Genomic DNA, 19,600 nt, shown 5'->3' with positions numbered 1-19,600 from the left:
AAAGCAAATGATCACAGTTAGAATCATAGATTGATATCTTGGAGTTTTTGCAGGTTTGTGTTTGAAGCCAAGGGGAGATTGTTTCTGAACGTGTTCACAACGCATGAAAAGAATTCAAAGCGCAAAAGGAAAATGAAAGAGCACGGTCTGGAGCCTAATTTCACTGCAGATTTGTTTTATTGACACATTCGTTTAACAACACAAATTATGAGGTCCCAACGGCTCAGTAATAACAACAAATTACATGTGTATCGTGCCTTTCACATCAGGAGGATGTTCTAACGCACCGGATCAGAGATTTGGACCCGAGCTGGGATTTGGGATCAGTAGGGATGGTTGACAAGTGAGGGAAGGATTAGGAAGGGTGACCGAAGTTATGGTCAAAGAGGATAGTCTTGAGATAAGTCTTGAAGGGGCCAAGGGAGGGAACAAGGCAAAGGGACTGTGGGATGGAGTTCTAAGGGTGGGGAAAGAGAGGCTGAAGGCCTGACCACCGATGGTGGGAACATGGAGCAGGCAGGACCCTGGGGCAAGTTTAATAGTTGAACCATGCAGGTCCTGACTCGAACACCGGTCAGCACTGAGTTAAATAATGTAAGTTGGGGGCGTCAATGCTGAAGCTCATATTTTACAGAATTTTGATTGCTGTACAGTGCATTAGCGGAGTGGCCTTGAAGTTTTCAAAATTTGGATATAAATCATCTGTACAAGATCCATTCCTGAATAACACTACACAGCAGTGCATTATGCAGAGCTCATGACAAAAGTTATTAATCATAAAAAAAGTCATTCGATCCATGACTGTTTGTGAGACACTGCTGCCGCGTTTCCTCCACAAAACATTCAATTTTACAATCTATTCTGTGAAACGCTTTGAGACGTCTCAACAACCCGATAAGGTGCTATATCAAATGCAAGGATTATTAATATCTGTCATATTGTTTCCATGCATATTGCCAAGCACAGTTTGAAGATATTATTTAATAAAATATAATCATATGCAAGATTGGATGAAAAAGTGGGCTTTCTTAGAAGGGTAAGGAGTTAAAAAGTGGCATTTCTGATGCATACCTGGAATAGCATTGTGTGTATATTGTGTTTGTTTTTATTTATTTATTTCTGTGACGGGGTTGGAGTGGCACAGTAATATATACGTTGGTGGGAAAGTCTTTCTGTATTGGGAAGGAGAAATGAACCAATGGTACGTTAGAACAGGAGCTTGATCTCTGTCTGAGCACTTCCAATGAAACCATTTTGGATCCTCAATTCATGTGCACCTCAATGTGGAGGATGAAGAGTTCACAATAGAGAGCCGATGCACATTCACTTTTAGCTGATTTCAAACTGCAAGAAGATAGAGTTGGACACTGCTGTAAGGCATAGCATTCAGAAGCACTTTGGATCAGATACACTTTCAAAAGTAATGTAAGGGACAGGTTTTATCTGAACTGTTCTTGAGCACAGTTGCCCTGGGGCACCGTGACATCACTGAGCACCAAGTGGACAATATTCCAGTCCCCAGCGTGGGTATGGCTCACCTTAAAAAAAAAACACTGTCTGAAGTCAGACCCATTTGAAACATTTATTAGTAAAGAGCACTTTCCACATAAGCATTCGGTGCAGATATGTCTCCGAATGGTCTTCAATTGAACTGACAAGATATTAAATACAAACCCAAACAAACAAGCAGGATATGTAAATGACATGGTGGCACTAGACAAAGTAGGCCGGACACATGGTCACCCTCAAGCTGCCTCTACAGTACAACAGGAAACATGTGATAGGTTCTGTACAGTGCATTCTCCAGAGGAGTGGCCCATCTCTTTTCCCGCCCTCTTTATTCTCATTGGATTTGGCTGCGGAGGCGAATCCTGTTCTTCGCTCAGTGAAGTCCGGCATCTCTCATTGGTCCTGCATTTGCTGTTGCATTCGCTGCAACATTTCCTGCATTCGCCGCAGCTGCAGAGAGAAAGGCCCAATAAGTTGTTGCTACACGTTGGCTATGAAATAATAGCCATACGGTTGTCTATTGGCCAATGTTCCAAGTACATGGGGCTCATGTCATGACACCTTTGAAAAAAAATCTACAAATGACAACATTAAATGGAAAATTACAACAGGAAATGAACATATATACCAACACAGCAGTGGTCATGATGGCCAAGTGCTCTAAAGGGCCAGATTCATGCAGTGGAATTCTGTCTTTTTCTAGGGATGTGGGTTGGTATCCCACTTCTGACATAAGCATCTTTAGAATAACCCATCATTAAGAGTTCTGCCGAGAGTCCTTCCTGATAAGCATAGAAATTTGTCTTTGCACTCTTTCCTGGAGGGAAAAGGCTCAGAAACTCAGGGCATACTTTGCAAGTACTGCTGGAACTAAAACCACACAGTTTGCCATTGACATCTTTGACAGGAAGCTTTCTGATGCTTGTCCATTAGGATCTTGGCTTGCCGGGGTAATAGTAGCCAAAGTCAGTAGTGACTGGTCTGCTCCTCCAAATAGTGCTGATGAGCTAGGTTCATTATCAACAGCACATTGCTAACCTGCCTGGCTCAGTACGTGGATAACCAAAACGGTCACAGAAAATTGACCCAAATCTGATATTCCACTTCAAGTTAACTGAAGAGTCCCTGGCTTACCTGCTCCCAAGGAAAATTCACATTTTCTGGGGCCAATCAGGTGAATACAGAGCAACTCCAATCAAAAGAAGCCAGGAAGATTCATAATGTACAGAGAGATTCCACGCAGCCGATGACCGCTCACCACCACGTACAGAGAGACTCCATTCAGCATGGATTACAAATGTCAGGCACTCACTCACCTCTTCATCTTTCATTTTAATCAGCTTATCCGTCTCTGCGTCTGCAGCTGGTAGTGGTAGGATAGGAAGTGGACTTTCTGCTCGGTTGTCCTGAGTCAATTTACTGTGAATTCAAAATAAATTAAATCCAACTAATTTTTTGAAAAACGTATCATTTTCTTTGGTTTAACCTCATTGACGTAAGTCTCTGTACTCCTGTTCAGGCATTTCCTTGATAAGAAGAGGGACGAGGGGCAGGAATCCTACTTGGTTTTCCCCTCCCTAACCACAGATGGGCTGCGGCTAATTTAGCCTCCTCATGCAGCCTGGCAGAGTTCAACAAACTCAGTAACCTCCTAGCCCATAAACTGCAGGTCCATCCATGACACCATCAGAACTGCAACCAGTGAATTTATTTCAGTCATTTTTTAGATTTACAAGCAACTGTTTTTCATAAGCAAATACTATATAGTATTAAGAGTATGTTGCCTGATTCAGTGTACCCTGGGCATCTGGACAGCTCCAGGTTCAGCTTTTAGAACTATTTCAGTCTGTGTTGAAAGCAGACTATCCAGAATCCACACAATCTTAGCCTGCAGGACTTATTTTGTCTTCAAATTGAAGATCGGGTAGAATTGTGGAACATTCTTAAGTTTACCCTGAATTTGGAAGGGAGTATTCAACAATTCTTCAACAGAACCAGATTGCAAATTAAGACTCCATTTAAGAATATGCACAATTCTGCATGATCTTCAATTTGAAGACCAAATGATCATGTAGGCTAAATTTATGTATAATTTCAGGCCTGAAATGTGTTACACCTTAGCCTGCACAAACCAACACCCTCTGCTCTCCCTGAGCACATCAGTACATTTTAGCTGCCTAAAAAAAGTGACAATTATATATTTTTAATTCCGCAAGCATCAGTTTTGCTTCACAAGACAACTATTTTAGCATCTAGTCACATTTTTGTGATGCAAACTAAATTCACTGATATCCTGTTTAATGAGTGCTCTGAGTAAGAGGTGGAGAACAAAACTGACCTAGTCATCTCCTGGATACATCTGGCTCTGAAATTCTCATAATGAACGTCCCAGGTCACGTCCTTTAAGTCCTGCATGTGTGTTCGGATCAGCATATTTCGCAGTTTAACAAAATCGCAGTGCGACTGGTTCTCCACTGCACAGGACAAAAAGAAAACCAACTTTGATCATCTGTTTCAAATGCACACAATGTCAAGGCATATTCATTTAGTCACTCTGTGTTAATCCCATTCATGTGTGATTGCAATTTCTCGCTTTCTCAGTTTAAATAACCTGATCCTTCAATCTTTTCACTCTCCTTGTTCTTTCTTTCTGCTAAGGGATTGCTATATTTTCTGTATTGTTGGGTTGGGACAAAGGGGCATGTTTTTGAGGATTGTACACCAGGGTGGAATAATTGTAATCTGGGGATGAAGCAATATTCTGTGTTTTTTCTTCCTTGTTTTAAGGACTGGGGAGATGGAATGGGTTGGCGAAGTTCACAGCAGCATAGGATTTTGCACGAGTCTGGAAAGAATAAACTTGATGGTTAATGGCCTTTTTTTCATTCTATGTAAAATCTATGTCTGCTATATCTATGTAAAATCATGGAATCCATGGAATATCCCCAAGAACAGTATTAGTTACACGATCTTCCCTCTTCCATTATGAAATAGACAGGAGATGTCTACCCTGTATGAGCCCGCACCACTCAATGCTGCAAGGTATTTAGTTGTACAGCTGCATTTTGCTGGATATGTTTTGTGTTAATATACTGTGGATGCACACTACAACAAATGTATACCACTTTTCACGTCGGGATGACGTCCGAAGACCCTGGACAGTCAGGGATCTGGACCCAAGCTGGGGGTTGGGATCAGGAGGGGTGGAGGGCAGGAAGGGAAGGAATGGGAGGGTGACCGAAGGCGCTTATGGGATAAGACAAGTATGGGATATTTTGTTATCATTCACTGAATAATATACTATGTACTTATTCTCTATGGAAACACTGCCTATTACTGGGAGGAACAATGTTTTGTTCATTGTCTGTAGATGCACTGCCCAATTTGGGTACATTCTCCATTGACACACCTTTGTTTATAATTGAATGACACAGTAAGTGCTTAATCTCATTAACACACACACAATTATAGGGTGGTACAGTGCTACACACAATACAGTCTTTAAATGTTACATACATACAATGGAATGTTCCCTTTTCTCTGCTTGCATATTCAGTCCCATGTTATTGTGATCTCCAGATGGTTGACCTATTCTGGAATACCATGTACTTAAAGAGTGTTTCATAGTCAAACATTCCTTCCTCTCAAGGTTTTAGATATGATCAGTGGCTGAAGTGCCCAAAACAGTCTGAAAACAACCGTCCCTTCCTCCAATGCTTTATATATGTTTAAATCCTGGAATAGTGAACAGGAAACTGAATGAACATCAAACACTTATGTTTGAATTCACTGCCTGCCATGGGAAAATTTTTTGTCTATTTCACAACTTACTTTTTTTCCCAGTAATTCTGGTTAGATATTGTGCCACCACTAACAAGAACAGCTATTGCTAAACTGACTTTTAATAATAAATTGATAATCTTCATGTTTCATAAAAGATCAAGTACACCTTATAACAAAGTAATTGCTATTAATAATAATTATATTAATCTTTGAGTTTGATATAGCACCTTATCACATAATTGAGATAATAATAATCCTTGCATTTGATATAGCGCTTTTCACGTCTTCTAGATGTCTCAAAGCACTTCAGAGTAGACTGTAAAGTGAATTGACTGTATATTTGTGGACGAAACGAGGCAGCCAATTGTACACAGCAGTGTCCCACAAACAGTCGTGGATTGAAAATGACCAATTTATTATTGTTTTGTTTTAGAGGGATTATTATTAGGTGTGTGGAGTAAGGAAACTTGTCCAAGGTTTCGCCCTGCCTGGAATTGAACCCAGGTGTCTCACTTGCAAGGCGAGCGCTCTAACCACTGAGCTACAGGACTTTGAAATGTCTCAAAGCTCTTCACAGGATATACTGTAAAGTGGATTGACTGTTAACTTTGTGGATGAAACACGGTAGCCAGTTGCGCACAGCAATATCCCACAAAAAGCCATGGAGTGAATCAACTTTAACTGCAGTCTGATGGAAGTTGCTGCACACTTCATGTTCTGAACACTTCTGTGTGGAATGCTTTCTTTACCAGAAAAAGCTCACCTTCTACAATACCCCACGGGTACAGTCGTCCACGAACCCTCTGACCCCGTGCTTCCACTACCGTGTTACTGCCAATGACTGCAAAGGGAATGCTCTCCTGTAAATAACCAGATACAAAGAAATCTTATTGAGTGTCTCAAAACTAACCAAGGAGGCAAGACAACTGAATACAAAACCAAAAATGACTTGGGAAGAGTAGTATTGTGGTGGAGTTATTTAACGAGAAACCCGGTAATTTGCCTCACATTTCTGCTTAAAACATGGCTTATTGCACTAACTCACTCATTTCAAACTACAGTATCCAGTTTCATCACTAATCTATATCAGAGCAAGAAATAACAAGATACGTTTTGTGTTAATATGTACAGCCAACAAGCAAACTGGAGAAAGTTCTTTTCCCAATTGCACTCCAAGTGGAGGCTGGAATCTGAGTTGGAGCCAGGATTGGCTCAGTTACAATTTTAATCTGAATGAATTTCTATTTCCCTCACTCATCTTCAGCTGCCAACCTGGATCTTCTGCGAAGCTCCGATTTCATCTCTTTACTCTTTTCTTATGTTGCTTATCCTCATCTCACAATCCACATCCTTAGACATCACTCCAACTCACCTTTAGCTCCTTGTCTTGCTGTTTAAAATCATCATCCTCATCAGAGTCGCACTCTGGGAATTGATAGATCTTAATTCCGAACAGTTCAATTTCATCTCTAATCTATGTTGGTTCAGAGAGTAACAAGATATAGTTTGTGTTAATACAAAGAGTCAATGCTTAAAACACACAAGAGCACAACTGCTTGAGAAACTGTTCCTGTTCGATTTATATTGAAGGCTAGGTGTATCCTTGATCGAGACAAGTGACATTCCATACAGTCTCCACCAAGTTCAAGTTGAAGTTAAAGATCCCGTGATATCATTCAAAATGAGAATGGAGTTTTTCCTGGGGATCGATAATGATTATATACAACCATGTAAACCCCTCCCCCGCCCCACGCCCACCCACCACAGTGATTGGAAAACATAGGAATATAAAGATTGACCAAGAAAAGGAATATCTAATCAATTAATTGGCTTATACTGTAGAATAATTTACATCAAAATAATTGCAAAATGTTATTTAAAAGAAAATGTACGCAAAGTTCACACCTTACTAAGGTTTATCTCATCGCAGTGACAGCTTCCAACATACGGGAAACTGACAGGCACACAGCTTTGGATGGTAAGTCCACCTAAGTCCATATTTATTCTTTCAATGTAGCATTTCAGAGCATTCAAAATTTGTCAAATTGTTAAGTGCAATCTAACGTTTATGCAGGTTTTCTGTAAAAATTTTTTAATAAAAGTAGAGAAAATCATCTTCAAAGTCAAAATTGAATTCAACAATTGGCTAAACTTTGCACTCCGATTGCTGTGCTAGTAGAGTAAATTTAGACCTATGTGGAATTTCTACCCACTTTGCAGCATCCCCTCACATGTTACGCGCACACACACACACACACACAAAACACACACACACACAAAACACAACACGCACACACACACACACACCACACACAAAACACACCCAACATGCACACAAAACACACATGGGCACAAAACACACACAGAAAACACACACACAGTGTTGAATCATAAAGAACATCTTCAGCTTCAAATTTTAATTCTCCCTGAAGGGACAATAATGTGTCTCACCCTCTCTTTGAGTTTCTTCACCTCAATGGGTGTGAGCGAGTCAGCTTTCGCGATCACCGGCACAATGTTCACTTTCTCGTGTAGCGCCTTCATGAATTCTGTGTCGACCGGCCGCAACCTGCACCCAGAGAAAAAGAGATCCCTCACTGAAACTGACACTAAGCAGGTAATAGAGAGGCTCTTCCTTCACCTGAGCCTCACAAACAGATCAAACATTAAGATCTACATTGTGCAGATAACACAGAAACCTAAAGATCAAAGAGCAACCTTTTCTCCTTCCCTTATACAAAGAGAACTCAAAACAGACCACAAATATTTCCAACTAACCCATCCAATTAATATTTCCAACCACAATGACTTCAAGAGTGCTTTACACATGTATCAACATTGAATACAATACAATTTATATTTATACAGTATAATGCCTTTCACATCAGGAAGATGTAATAAAGTGCTAGATATCTGATAGCTCCTAACATCTGCTGCACTTCAGTGTAAATATCCAGGAGTTCACTGCATTATTCATATAGTTTTCCTCGTCAAATCTTCACAACAGTGTTGACATTGGTGTGGAATGCTGACTCTGTGTCACAAACTGAAGCGAGTTTACACTGGAGGTAACATAAAGAGTGATGCAAAACATTTACCAACCTGTAGCACATACTCCACGTACTCTGTCCTCCCCCACCCAATGGCCAGCTCATCCTCTTACCCATGTCCATACGGAGAAATGAAATACAGGCAGCAGTGAACTCGGTTGTCCTGAATGTTCTTGCGGTTTAGTCCACTCTCATCTCGGAAATATTGTTCAAACTGCTGGTCGATGTAATCTGCGATGGGTTTCCAGCTGCAAAGCACAGAGCAACTGAGATCAGGGAATTCAGTGATTGCTGGGGGGCTTCCAATTGCAGCTCAGGTACAGATGTCAACAAAGCATGGTCTTTTTTCACCCACCTCATTAAACAGTCAGTGTCTTACCAACGGTACACCCTGGAATAAGGTGCAGTATCACCGAGGCGGTATTTCAGTATTCTAAGAACTGCAGAAAACCAGCTTAAAAATTAAGGCTAAAGAATTCGACACATTTTGGACATTTGAAGAGAATAGTGTAAGTTCTGGACCCAGGTGGAATTTCGGGCTTCAGTATACAACAATAACAGTTTACATTTATGTAGCGCCATTTACACTGTATAATGTTTCAAATGTCTTAACTGTCTTAACTGATAAGAAAATAGATTCCAAGCAAGAAGTGAGAGAAGTTTAAAGATTGACAAAGGCGCAGGTGAATAGATTGTTTTTTAAGAGGTTATTGAAAGAAAAGAAGAGAGTCAGCAAGGTCAAGTAGCTTGGTGACTGAAGGCTTGTCCTTTGAATGGGGTGGAATAATTTCAATTCTGTGGCATTATTAGAGAAAATTCTACAGGTACAAATGTGAAGTTCCACTGCTGGTATACCCTGGCGACCTTTTGGATGGATACAGAACGTGGAGGTGTGTCTCTTGTCTTCCTGACATAGGGATTTTTGTTCCTGACATTTTGTTCGGCAGAATTCTGCACAGTAACTCTACCTCAGTGACATCAGCTATCTTCGTACCTCTGCATATTATTCACAGCATCCCCAAATCCCGGCGTGTCAACTATCGTCAGCTTCAGTTTAACACCTTTTTCTTCAATGTCCACTGTGTGTTTTATAATCTCCACCGTTTGATTGATCCTTTCTGTAAAACAGGCCAATAAAACGTAGCAGCACTCTCCTTCAAACCCAATCACAGTGTTCTATCTTTATTTCACAATTTTGACAAATTAGGAAAAAACATATTTATTCCATTTGCTGTAATTTAACCCACTGAGTGTAAGCAACATAATTCCTTGGCTTAGTCGGCAGAACTTTTGCCTCTGGGTCAGAAGAATCCATGACACTATTCCAAAAGGGAAGCAGTTTATCCCAGTGCCAACAATAATAACAGCAACAACTTGGATTTATACAGCGCCCTCCACGCCGGAAACTCCAGTTAATTGATGTGTTCAAATTAGCTGCTGCGTTCCTGAATTACAGTCTGGTATTGTTACACAATTAGGGAATTTCCGTATCAGTTTCTTTTGTCATCTCAAGTATTCCCTGTATTGTTGAAAGCCAATAAAATCCATGGGGGACAATGACTACAATGTCAGCCTGGCTCAATTGGTGGCCTCGGAGTCAGAAGGTTATGAGTTCAAGCCTCACGTCAGCACTTTGAATTCATATTGTTTATCCTAACATGCGAACGCACTGCTGGTGGTGTGCTGCATTGTCGGAGGTGTGGTCCTCTGGTTATGAAGTTAAACCAACATCTCATCTGCAGGTGGACATTAAAGATCCTATGGCACCATTCGGAAAGAGAAGGAGGTTTCTCACAGTGTCCTGGCCAACAATTACCCGAATATAATTGGTCATTCACTCCATGTTTGTGGGATATTGCTATGTGCAAATCGGCTGCCGTGTTCACCCACAACTAAGCATCAGTGTACAGCGTATCCTGTGAAGCACTTTGAGACATCTCACAATGTGGGATATCAAATCTAAGGATTATTATCATTATTATTTACAATAACAAATTTACTGCTACTGACTGCTTTGAAACGTCAACAATCTGATGATCTGAAGGAAAGTTATCTGTGGAGGTTCTATTTGTCATAGACTGGCATCCCGCTGTAATTCAGGAAAAAGTTCTGGTCCTTTTTGACTCCTGTTGTAAAATAGGAATAGATTTCATTCCCATTAGTAAATGAAATTAACATTTTTTTCACCTACGTGCCCAATTTCCCTATTGCTCTCTGGAATGAGCCAGTTCAAACTCCTCAGACTAGAAGCAAATACTGTAATTTTCAGCTCTTACCTTCTGCATTGAGAAGCTTCCTGTCTTTATAAAGATCTGTAAGGAAGAGACTCTTTACAAGGGTAGATTTCCCTAAGCCAGACTCCCCTGTGGAGGAAAGTGAATGTTAAGCGTATAAATACAGTTCTGTAAATGCTGTAAATCTAATCACAAAGAGTGGTATTCGGATTTACATGCAACTTACACTGCTTGCTAAAAACAGTAACCTTTTTTCCTACATCTTTTCGATGGGAACCTAACAACTCACAACAGTTGCTGCATTGAATCAACTTAGTCAGCCTGCAGGACTTAGCAGTCTGCACCCAATCATCATAAGTTACTCCTGCACTCAGATCTGTCAGCCTCACAGTCAACTACAACAACTTGCATTTATATAGCGGCCTTCACGCCAGACGGCGTCTCAGAGCGCTTGCAATCACTCTCATACCAATGCAACACCATTATTCCTGTCTTGTCTGAGATCAGCTAACACAGTTTAGACTGGGGATCAGACTAGGGAGTTTCCTGCTCTGCCAAGCTCTTCACCACTGAGCTATCAGCTATCAGTTGAGCTTCACAAATCAAAGTTCGCTTGGGATAACTGACTTTACTCCCATTCGTAACACTTCATTTTTTTTGTTTTACCAGAGGCACTGTTCACAAATATTTTCGAAATAGCAGCATTATAGTTGCCAGTATCTCACTTTCAAACCTTTTTAAAAGACCGAACCACTAGCTATATTCCACCTTTCTACGCCATCTCTGCAGCACATAAGTTCACGAAAGTTTCCAGCATAGTTCCCCTAATTTCTACGTATAAAGGACATGGAATTGGGATTTGACTAGTTAGTTACAGTGGAGAATCAATCACCAGTGGGTTATATGGCCTGCTCCTATGATGTAATTTCTATGATTTTATCCCATTACCTTAGGAGAGATTCTATTCCTGTTATATGTGTGTGACCCAATATCTCTGGGACTATGCACTGTCGTAGTGCTAGATTGAGTGTAGTCATTTTCATTTGTCACATTCCAAGCAAGCACAGAGACACCATAGCCAATTCACTTACCTGCTACCATTAATGTGAAGTCAAAGCCTTTCTTCACAGATTTGCGATGAACCTGGTTGGGTAACGTGGCAAATCCGACATATTCCTTTTCCACATCCTGAAATAAATAGTCTGTTCAAAATTGGGATAACAAAGAACCTACGTACATGGGTTTTAAACTCACAGTAATAAAAATGATTCCAGTAATAATCTTGTTTTTTGTAGAGAAAAGACTCAGAAAGGGTATGACCTAAGTCTTCAAAACACTGAAAAAAGTACTGTTGAAAGAGAAATTCCATTTGAGTTTAGATTTGCTCCATTTATGTAGCAAATAAAGGTCCTAAACTATAGAAAACTGACTTCAAAGTTAAAACTGAATTCAGCAATTTATCACAATATTGATACTTTGAAATGCTACATAAGTAAGAGTAAATCTAGACCCAGGTGGAATTTCTGACCTGTCGATGTAAACAGCTAGTCTGGTTTGTGAGCTCTGAACTAGAGCCACAAGACTTGAATATTTTCTTCCTCAGAATTCTTCATACTGATCCCAGCAGAAGCAAGCAGGGTTTGATGAAAATGCTATGATGATTAATTTGTTCAGAAAACAGTACAGACCAATGGAAATAGAATTGATGACAAGTTCCAGGGAACATGATGGTTCTTGTGCTGCCATGGAATTATGCACTGGTCCAGCTTATACAACATTTGCATTTATACAGCGACCTCCATGTGGAGTGCAACCCAGCCAGAGTTTCTACACATCGAATTACATAGAATGTTACAGCATGGATCTCGTCTGTTCAGCCCAATTAGTCCTTGCTGGCATTTTTACTCCACATGAACCTCCACCCCTCCGAATCCTCTCTTCTATAGCCCTCTCCCTCAGGAATGCATCAAGTTTCCTCTTAAATACATTGATGCTTTTTACTTCATCTAAGGTTTGAGTCAGCCAGTTCCACATCGGTATTTCTCATGAACTCACAACAGGGAACAGCGGAGAACCCAGTTTATTCCATCAATGAGAAAAACCTGACAACTAACCATTGGAATAAACTCTATAGGCACTCTAGGTCACAATAAAATGATTTTTCAAAATTAAAATGAACAGTTCAGGTTTTTACAGGGGTAGACGTGTGGGTATGTTTGCAGAATTTTAGGAGAGTTTGACGGATATTATTCAATGCACGAGGAGCTCCTGACCCTAAGCAAAGACTATGCCTTTCCCCCCTAGGAATGGAGAATACACTGAAGAACCAATCACTGCAGTGAAAACCTCAGACACCCCCCGAGCAACCTCCAATATTGCTACACTGGCATCAGTCTCGTCCTCGGTCTCCAGTCTGCCCTCTGAGAGGCACTCCACACAAGCAAGGGCGAGTTGGAGAAAGGCCAGAGAAATTTCAGAAACACAAACGATGTCTAGCTTTTGTCTGGTGAGGGGGAAATCTTTTCTCCTAAATTTACAATCAATTAAACAAAAATCTATCACAGTGATTTCCTGCAGACAGTTTCTTGCTTTGCACACAAGGCACTGGTTTTACTCCAGAATCAGACAACAACTGAAAAGAAGAAGTTGAAAGTATTCAGTGAAACCAACAGTTTGTGATATTATGTAATATTTTTAAAAAGCTAATTGCACCTTTTGCATTAAATTAAAGTTGCTGCTTATTTTAAAGGTTACTGTAACAGTGCAGTGTGTGAACTCAGTGATCTTTTACCTTTGGTACCTGGGTTCCATGTCTCTTTTGGTCACCTGGTGTCTGATACATGTAGAAACCCATCATCTTGCTTAAGAGTATCCAAACAAGACTGAGTTCCACATACATTTATTTACACATGAACATTTTACTGAGTCTGGAATGGAAATGTGCGCTCTCTCCCTGGAGGGGTGCAACGTGCTTATCTAATTCTGGAGAGTATTAGGCATAGGTTGGCAAGAGCCAAGTCTTGGGAACCCCAGAGTCTGCTTTACGTACTGCTGGAGGTCAACCAGCTAAAACCTCAGTTTGTCCTTGAGAGCACTGTCCAGAAAGATTCCTGCTGATTCTCTAGCTAGGACCACACTACCTGTTACCGCTGTAGTTGGTTTGAAGGATTAACAAGATTTAAGTGGGAGGAACTGCTGCTTCCAGGTGAGATAAAGATCCCTCTGCACTGAGTATATGGAAGCCATTTGACTTGAGTTTGGGAAAAAGTCTCAATCTAATTTATGTGTCCATTGTTAGACAGTAGCCATGAACAAATTGAAAGTAAATTGGCAAAGAAATGACAAAGATAGCTGGTTTTGGGATTGTGAATGTTACAAACTCTAGTTAAGGTACAACAATGGGCTCTGAAAGAAGGAAATTATTCTGCTTCTGATCATGCTTTTGCTAATCTGAGATACAACACCAACAACTTGCATTTACACAGTGCACCTTACACAGGGTAGCGTCCCAGAGTGCTTTCTGCATTTTGGGAGATAAAGGGTTTTTTACACTAAAAGAAAGTAATGATTGTACTGTATTACCTAACTTGGAAAAATGTTCTACTGTTACAAGGTAACATAGAAGGCCAAATTCACCACAAAGGAATCCTGGGGGAATGACCTCTCTGTGGAGGGGACAATGGAGGCGAACATATTCCATTTCATTGCAGAGTACAATGTTCATCTGATGGCATGCTCGGAAATCTCAAAACACCCCGGGAGAGAGACAAAAGGAACTTATGATGGACAGTAAGACAAGATAAACTATTAGTATGAATTGGAAGTACTGCACAAGTTTCAGCTTTCCATTCCTAATAAAAGAAAACAATTAAATTGGATCAATTATATTCCGCTAAAAGTCACTTCAAACTGTACAGGAGTTTCTCGAGTGAATAATGACTCCAGAAAACTTGTCAGGTAAAGGAGCCAGAGGTTCGATTTACTTGCCAAAAACCTGCCACTATCAATATGACACACTCCAGGAGCCTGTAAACCAAGCAAGCCTGCACTGCCTGCCTCTCTCTCTTTCTCTCCCATTACTGCCACTCCCTTCAGGAACCAGAGTATCTGTGCTTTACAGCAATCAGATTAGGGTTATTATTGTATGAATAAAGATGTAATTAGTTAATCAGACAAATGGACTGAAATGGCAACACATGGACAAATGGCAAGCTTTGGACAGACCGTCCAGTAAATCATCCCGTTATAATTAACTTTTTATTGATACCCCAATATGAGGCAGTCATGCTCGAGTACTGCTCTCAGGAGTCCTCCAACACTACTCCAAAGAGTGATTGTCATGTGTCTGCAGGCACAGCTCCCCACACTGTCAGCACCAGATTCCAATCACTCCATTGCAATATAATACTTGATACAGCACCTCAACATTTTGTTCAGGCATCTAAAAGCACTTTACAAAGTCCCGACATGGGGCTTGAACTCGCAACCTTCTGACTCACAAATGACTCACACTGACTGAGTACAAACCAAGAAACTACAGAACAACAGATCGATAAAAACAATCACATCAAGAATGATTATATTAGAGCAATTTCACATGCTGGGATAAGTCTGCTTAAGATTCCCTTACTTTGTACAACAGGCAAAGGAACAAGTTTGAAACAGCACACTGCAGGATTAAGGAAGGCAGGACAGAGAAAAAACACGAGATAATAATAATAATCCTTGCAGTTGATCACACAACTGGACTGAAATGGCAACACATGGACAAATGGCAAGCTTTGCCTCATCACATCTTTGAGATGTCTCAAAGCACTTCACAGAATATAATGTGAAGTGAAGTCAAAATTGATTATATTTTGTGGGCGAAATGTGGCAGCCAACTGCACACAGCAGTGTCCCACAAACAGTCATGGATTGAGTGACCAATTTATAATTTTTAAAAAAAAAGAAATTATTACCCCGAGCAAAGCGATCCACCAATCGACTAACAATTGAGTTCTTACTCACACCAACAACAACAACAAAATTGCATTGATATAGCGCCTTTCACGTCGGGAAGACGTCCCAAGGCGCTGGACAGACAGAGTTATGGACCCGAGCAATTTACTCCTAGGTAAACAGAGGTGTGTGGAGTAAAGAAACTTGCCCAGCTTTTTGCCCTGCGAAAGATATCCCAGATTGCTAATGTTTGGCATTGTGCCTGGTCCAGGGAGCTTTCAAAACAGCAGAGGACCAACCTTCTCACACAGTCACAGCTGGACATAGACAGGAAAACAGTAATCTTCTTGATACATTTTTTGCTTCTCACAACAACATACAACAGATTATCCCTTTCACAGTAAAACACAGGTGAAGAGGGCAGAATATTTCACAGCAAGCCAGAACCAACTTGTTCTTTAAATAGGGGATTAGCCCGTTCACAACAAGAGCACAGGCAGTCAGTTCCTTACACAATGCATCAACTTCGCCCACAAAATATACAGTCAGTTCGCTCCACAGTATACTCCGTGAAGCGTTTTGAGACATCCCAAAGATGTGATAAGGCGCTATATCAAATGCAAGGATTATTATTATCATTATTATCAACTTTTTCAAGGTGCAACAGAATCAGCCCCACCTTAGCAGGTAAGGTTAACCCTTTCAACACCTCTTACCAACCACATGGTGAAGCAAAAGACTGAAGGATCAACAAGCCAAAAAAGCCACACACCCTTATTTGTACTGGTGACTGTGGTTCGTTTACAGCAATAGTTACAGGAAAGTAGATGTGCATGAATGAGCAGATATAGATAAATGAGTTGCCATCCCAATACTCCCTCTGATCTAAACCACTCCGGAACACGTACACATATTTGTTCTGCTCCTGATATTATGAACAACAAGACTTGGTCACAGCAATAGAATATCATTTTCATGAAATATGATGGACGCTATAAACAACAACAACTTGCATTTATAGCGCCCTTGACAGTGGCGGAGTCTGACGCTGAGCCAGGGGAGAGGGAGCCAGGAGGTGACCGTAAGCACGATCAAAAAGAAAGGGCTTTAGATGGGATTTGAAAGCGCAGAGGGATTGAGGGAGAGAGTTCCATGCCATAAACAACTCTTAATGAGTTGTACAAGATGTTGGCAGAATGTAGACTGTAGTCTGCTAATGTTTTATTTGCTGTATCTATATACAGAGCATGCCAGCCAATGGAAAATTACCATTCATCCTTGTTATCTTCAGTTTTACCAATGCTGGACTTGTTGATCTCTTGGGCTGGGAAATAGAACTGAATGCAGTCTGTGCCATGGGCACAATGGGACGAAGGCGGAACAATTCTGTCACTGACACATCAGAACCAGGGAGGCCATATTGACAACACTTGGTGTCACAGTATTGACAGGCTCTGGGGAATGCTCAGTATCAGTGCTATGTGTCACGTAGATACCAAACACTGAGGACTGCTCAGCAATGGGACTCTGTGTCACTGAATTGGAGACCACTCTGCACAAACATACATCACAGTAACACAACTGCATTGGGTTCACTAAGCATGGATTGTACTGAAGGAGTTTCCATCAAAGTTTCTCTGTTCTGCCTAAATCTGGAGAAGTACAATCAAACTAATCCTACTCAAGCACAGCCTCTGCATCGCCTCTCGTACAATCTGGTGGTCAATCACTAAGATTATCCGAACTGAAAGCACAGATGAGTCAACTCAGCATTTTGTTTCAGCTTTCCCCACTCCGACCACATCCTGCCCTTTACACTGTCTTCCCATCTCACCACGTTTCAGCCTTTGCACAATCCCTGCTTCCCCAAGCCTCACACTACCTTTAGCCGTAGATGACGATTCCTTTCCGACTGAATCCGGGGAGACAGCAAACGTTCCACCAGGCGTTCCTGGATGATGATGACATCCATGTCTGAGGAGATTCAACCTCTGCCAACCTGATGGAGTGCCCGGCACCCAGTGAGGACCCCTGCCGGAGTGAGCCACTGATCACACACACAACTGCAGCTTCCCAGGCAATGTCTTCCCAGAGAAAGGGCTGGACTCAGGAACGAAACTCCTGGAATTTCCTGCTTCATGCACTGCATCAAGAGCGAGGGTGGGGTGACAGCTACCGAGTCTCATCCAAACAGATTTCCTCGTTCTAAGTGTTTTAAAAGATGACACTGTGCCTGTGGGAGACTTTTATTCCCTCGAGGCTGCTTTTCTGAATCGCTCAACAATGCACCTCAGACACAATCCACTCTGACACAGTAACTGTTTCAGATGATGATTGTTAGATTATAATGAATTTTTCACCCACCCCTTCCCAAATACAAGGGGTAGCCTATACCCAGAAGATGGATTAACCCTATAAACCAACCTCTTCTCACTTATAGTGAGACCGTGAGGATTACTGTGCGCAATTGGCTGCCGAGTTTTGCCCACAGAATAGAGTCAATTCATTTTACAGTATATTCTGTGAAGTGCTTTGAGATATGTCAAAGACGTGATAAGGCATTATATCAAATGCAAAGATTAATATTATTATTTTTATTATTTTTAACCTCCTATCATTTACCACGTTAGTGAATACCTTTCTGCTGTAAGCATGAATACTAACAGTAACTTTGTATTTATCTAGGCCTTTCACATAGGAAAATGTCTCGAAGCACATTACAGAGGTGAAGTAAACACTGGATCAAGGTGGTTAATAGGAGAGGGGACGGGAGAGTAAGGCAACCATAGGCGTGGTTGAAGAAGTAGGTTTCCAGAAAGGTTTTGAAAGCAAAGAGCAGATCGGAGCGGAGCAGAGAATGAGGTAGTGCGGTTTTGAGAGAGAGTTCCAGAATCCAGGGCTGAAAGTGGTTGAAAACTCAGACACGAATGATGGGGTGGAGGACACAAGAGACACACAGCCGGCTGGAGTTTGTGAGCAGGAGGGGGTAAGGAGAATGGGGTTGTAGTATCCATTCCAGCAGAATATTACTGAACAGTGATCAACTGCATTATGTATTTTCCACTCTCAAACACAGCACTTTTATGGCCAATTGTAGCTTCCTATTGCCAAGCAATTTAGATGAGCCAGCTGAGGCTGTTAGTGCGGCTCACTGCTGGGTTTGATGGGTGTAGATAACCTGCCACATATGATTAGATAAATTCACTGATCTTCAGTGTAGCTCGCTGTTGAAGAGCTTTGAAATGTTCTGACACAATAGGGTGCTACAGTAAGTGCAGTTGTGATTTCCATTATAGCATCATGGAAAAACCACCAAAGGGAATGCATTAGAAAGCAGAATGTGAGTCAAGACTCCGCTGTGTGATGCTTTGTTTAAAGGTTGTTAATGATTTGGCTTCAGTTACCGGACGTGCACTTGCACAGGTTTACAGCAGATTAATAAAGACAGATGACTGTTTGTGGAACTGGAAGGTTCAGGGAGTCTGGAATCACTCCCAAGCTGCCAAAGTCACTGTGTAGAGGCACCAGCCCATTTGATAATGAATGAATGACTGCACTTACAGACCAACACTAAAAGCCTGTTCACAGCAAACTTTCCATTACATACCCTGCCAGGGTAGCTAATGTGGGGCTGCATGAAAACAAAGGGAATTCCAAATGAAGTGAAATTCCACTTTGAAGCACATTATTTCTTAAAATAATTCAAGAAATTGAGTTTAGATATAATATAATCTTTGCGCTTGATATAGCGCCTTATCACGTCATTGAGACATCTCAAAGGGCTTTATGGATTCAAACCATTATAATCACCCAAAAGAATATTCTGAAGCAGAAAGCAGCTCTTTTCCTGAACCCGTGTGTTGCGTGGGAAGGAATAGTGCGCATCTGGAATATTTAGTCACAGGAATCACACAAGAAGTAAAATGTGGCAATGGTTTCCAAAATTAAACAATGACACATTTAACTCAGGGAAATACTGCTGAAAATACATTGAACAAGTCCGACCGAAAATTCTGTGACACTTCCTGATCCCTTTAAGACATTTGAGTCACTATGGGAACAGGAACCAGGTTATTCAGGTGT

At 41.1% G+C, this 19,600-nt stretch overlaps 1 protein-coding gene across 3 annotated transcripts in view; it reads right to left on the bottom strand.

Moving 5' to 3' along the window:
* Positions 1–1,568: 1,568 nt before the first annotated feature.
* The window catches only part of sept5a (septin 5a), a 56,914-nt gene continuing 38,882 nt past the window's right edge, over positions 1,569–19,600 (bottom strand). For 2 of the 3 annotated variants that reach the window (XM_042337710.1, XM_042337711.1), the window contains 10 exons: positions 11,668–11,752; positions 10,619–10,705; positions 9,337–9,460; positions 8,456–8,590; positions 7,744–7,861; positions 6,665–6,766; positions 6,056–6,152; positions 3,848–3,983; positions 2,826–2,928; positions 1,569–1,959 (listed from right to left, as the gene is read on the bottom strand). In XM_042337710.1, the coding sequence (XP_042193644.1) occupies positions 1,903–1,959; positions 2,826–2,928; positions 3,848–3,983; positions 6,056–6,152; positions 6,665–6,766; positions 7,744–7,861; positions 8,456–8,590; positions 9,337–9,460; positions 10,619–10,705; positions 11,668–11,752 (1,044 nt within the window). In that variant the 3' untranslated portion in view covers positions 1,569–1,902. Of the gene's footprint in view, positions 1,960–2,825; positions 2,929–3,847; positions 3,984–6,055; positions 6,153–6,664; positions 6,767–7,743; positions 7,862–8,455; positions 8,591–9,336; positions 9,461–10,618; positions 10,706–11,667; positions 11,765–19,600 lie in introns of all 3 variants that reach the window. The other variant, XM_042337708.1, reaches the window with a different exon arrangement.

The sequence above is a fragment of the Callorhinchus milii genome, unplaced genomic scaffold (genome assembly GCF_018977255.1).
Source record: "Callorhinchus milii isolate IMCB2004 unplaced genomic scaffold, IMCB_Cmil_1.0 Scaffold8, whole genome shotgun sequence".
NCBI classification, from domain to species: domain Eukaryota; kingdom Metazoa; phylum Chordata; class Chondrichthyes; order Chimaeriformes; family Callorhinchidae; genus Callorhinchus; species Callorhinchus milii.
Note: the sequence above shows the minus strand (reverse complement) of the source record. Positions and strands in the feature narration are given on the sequence as shown.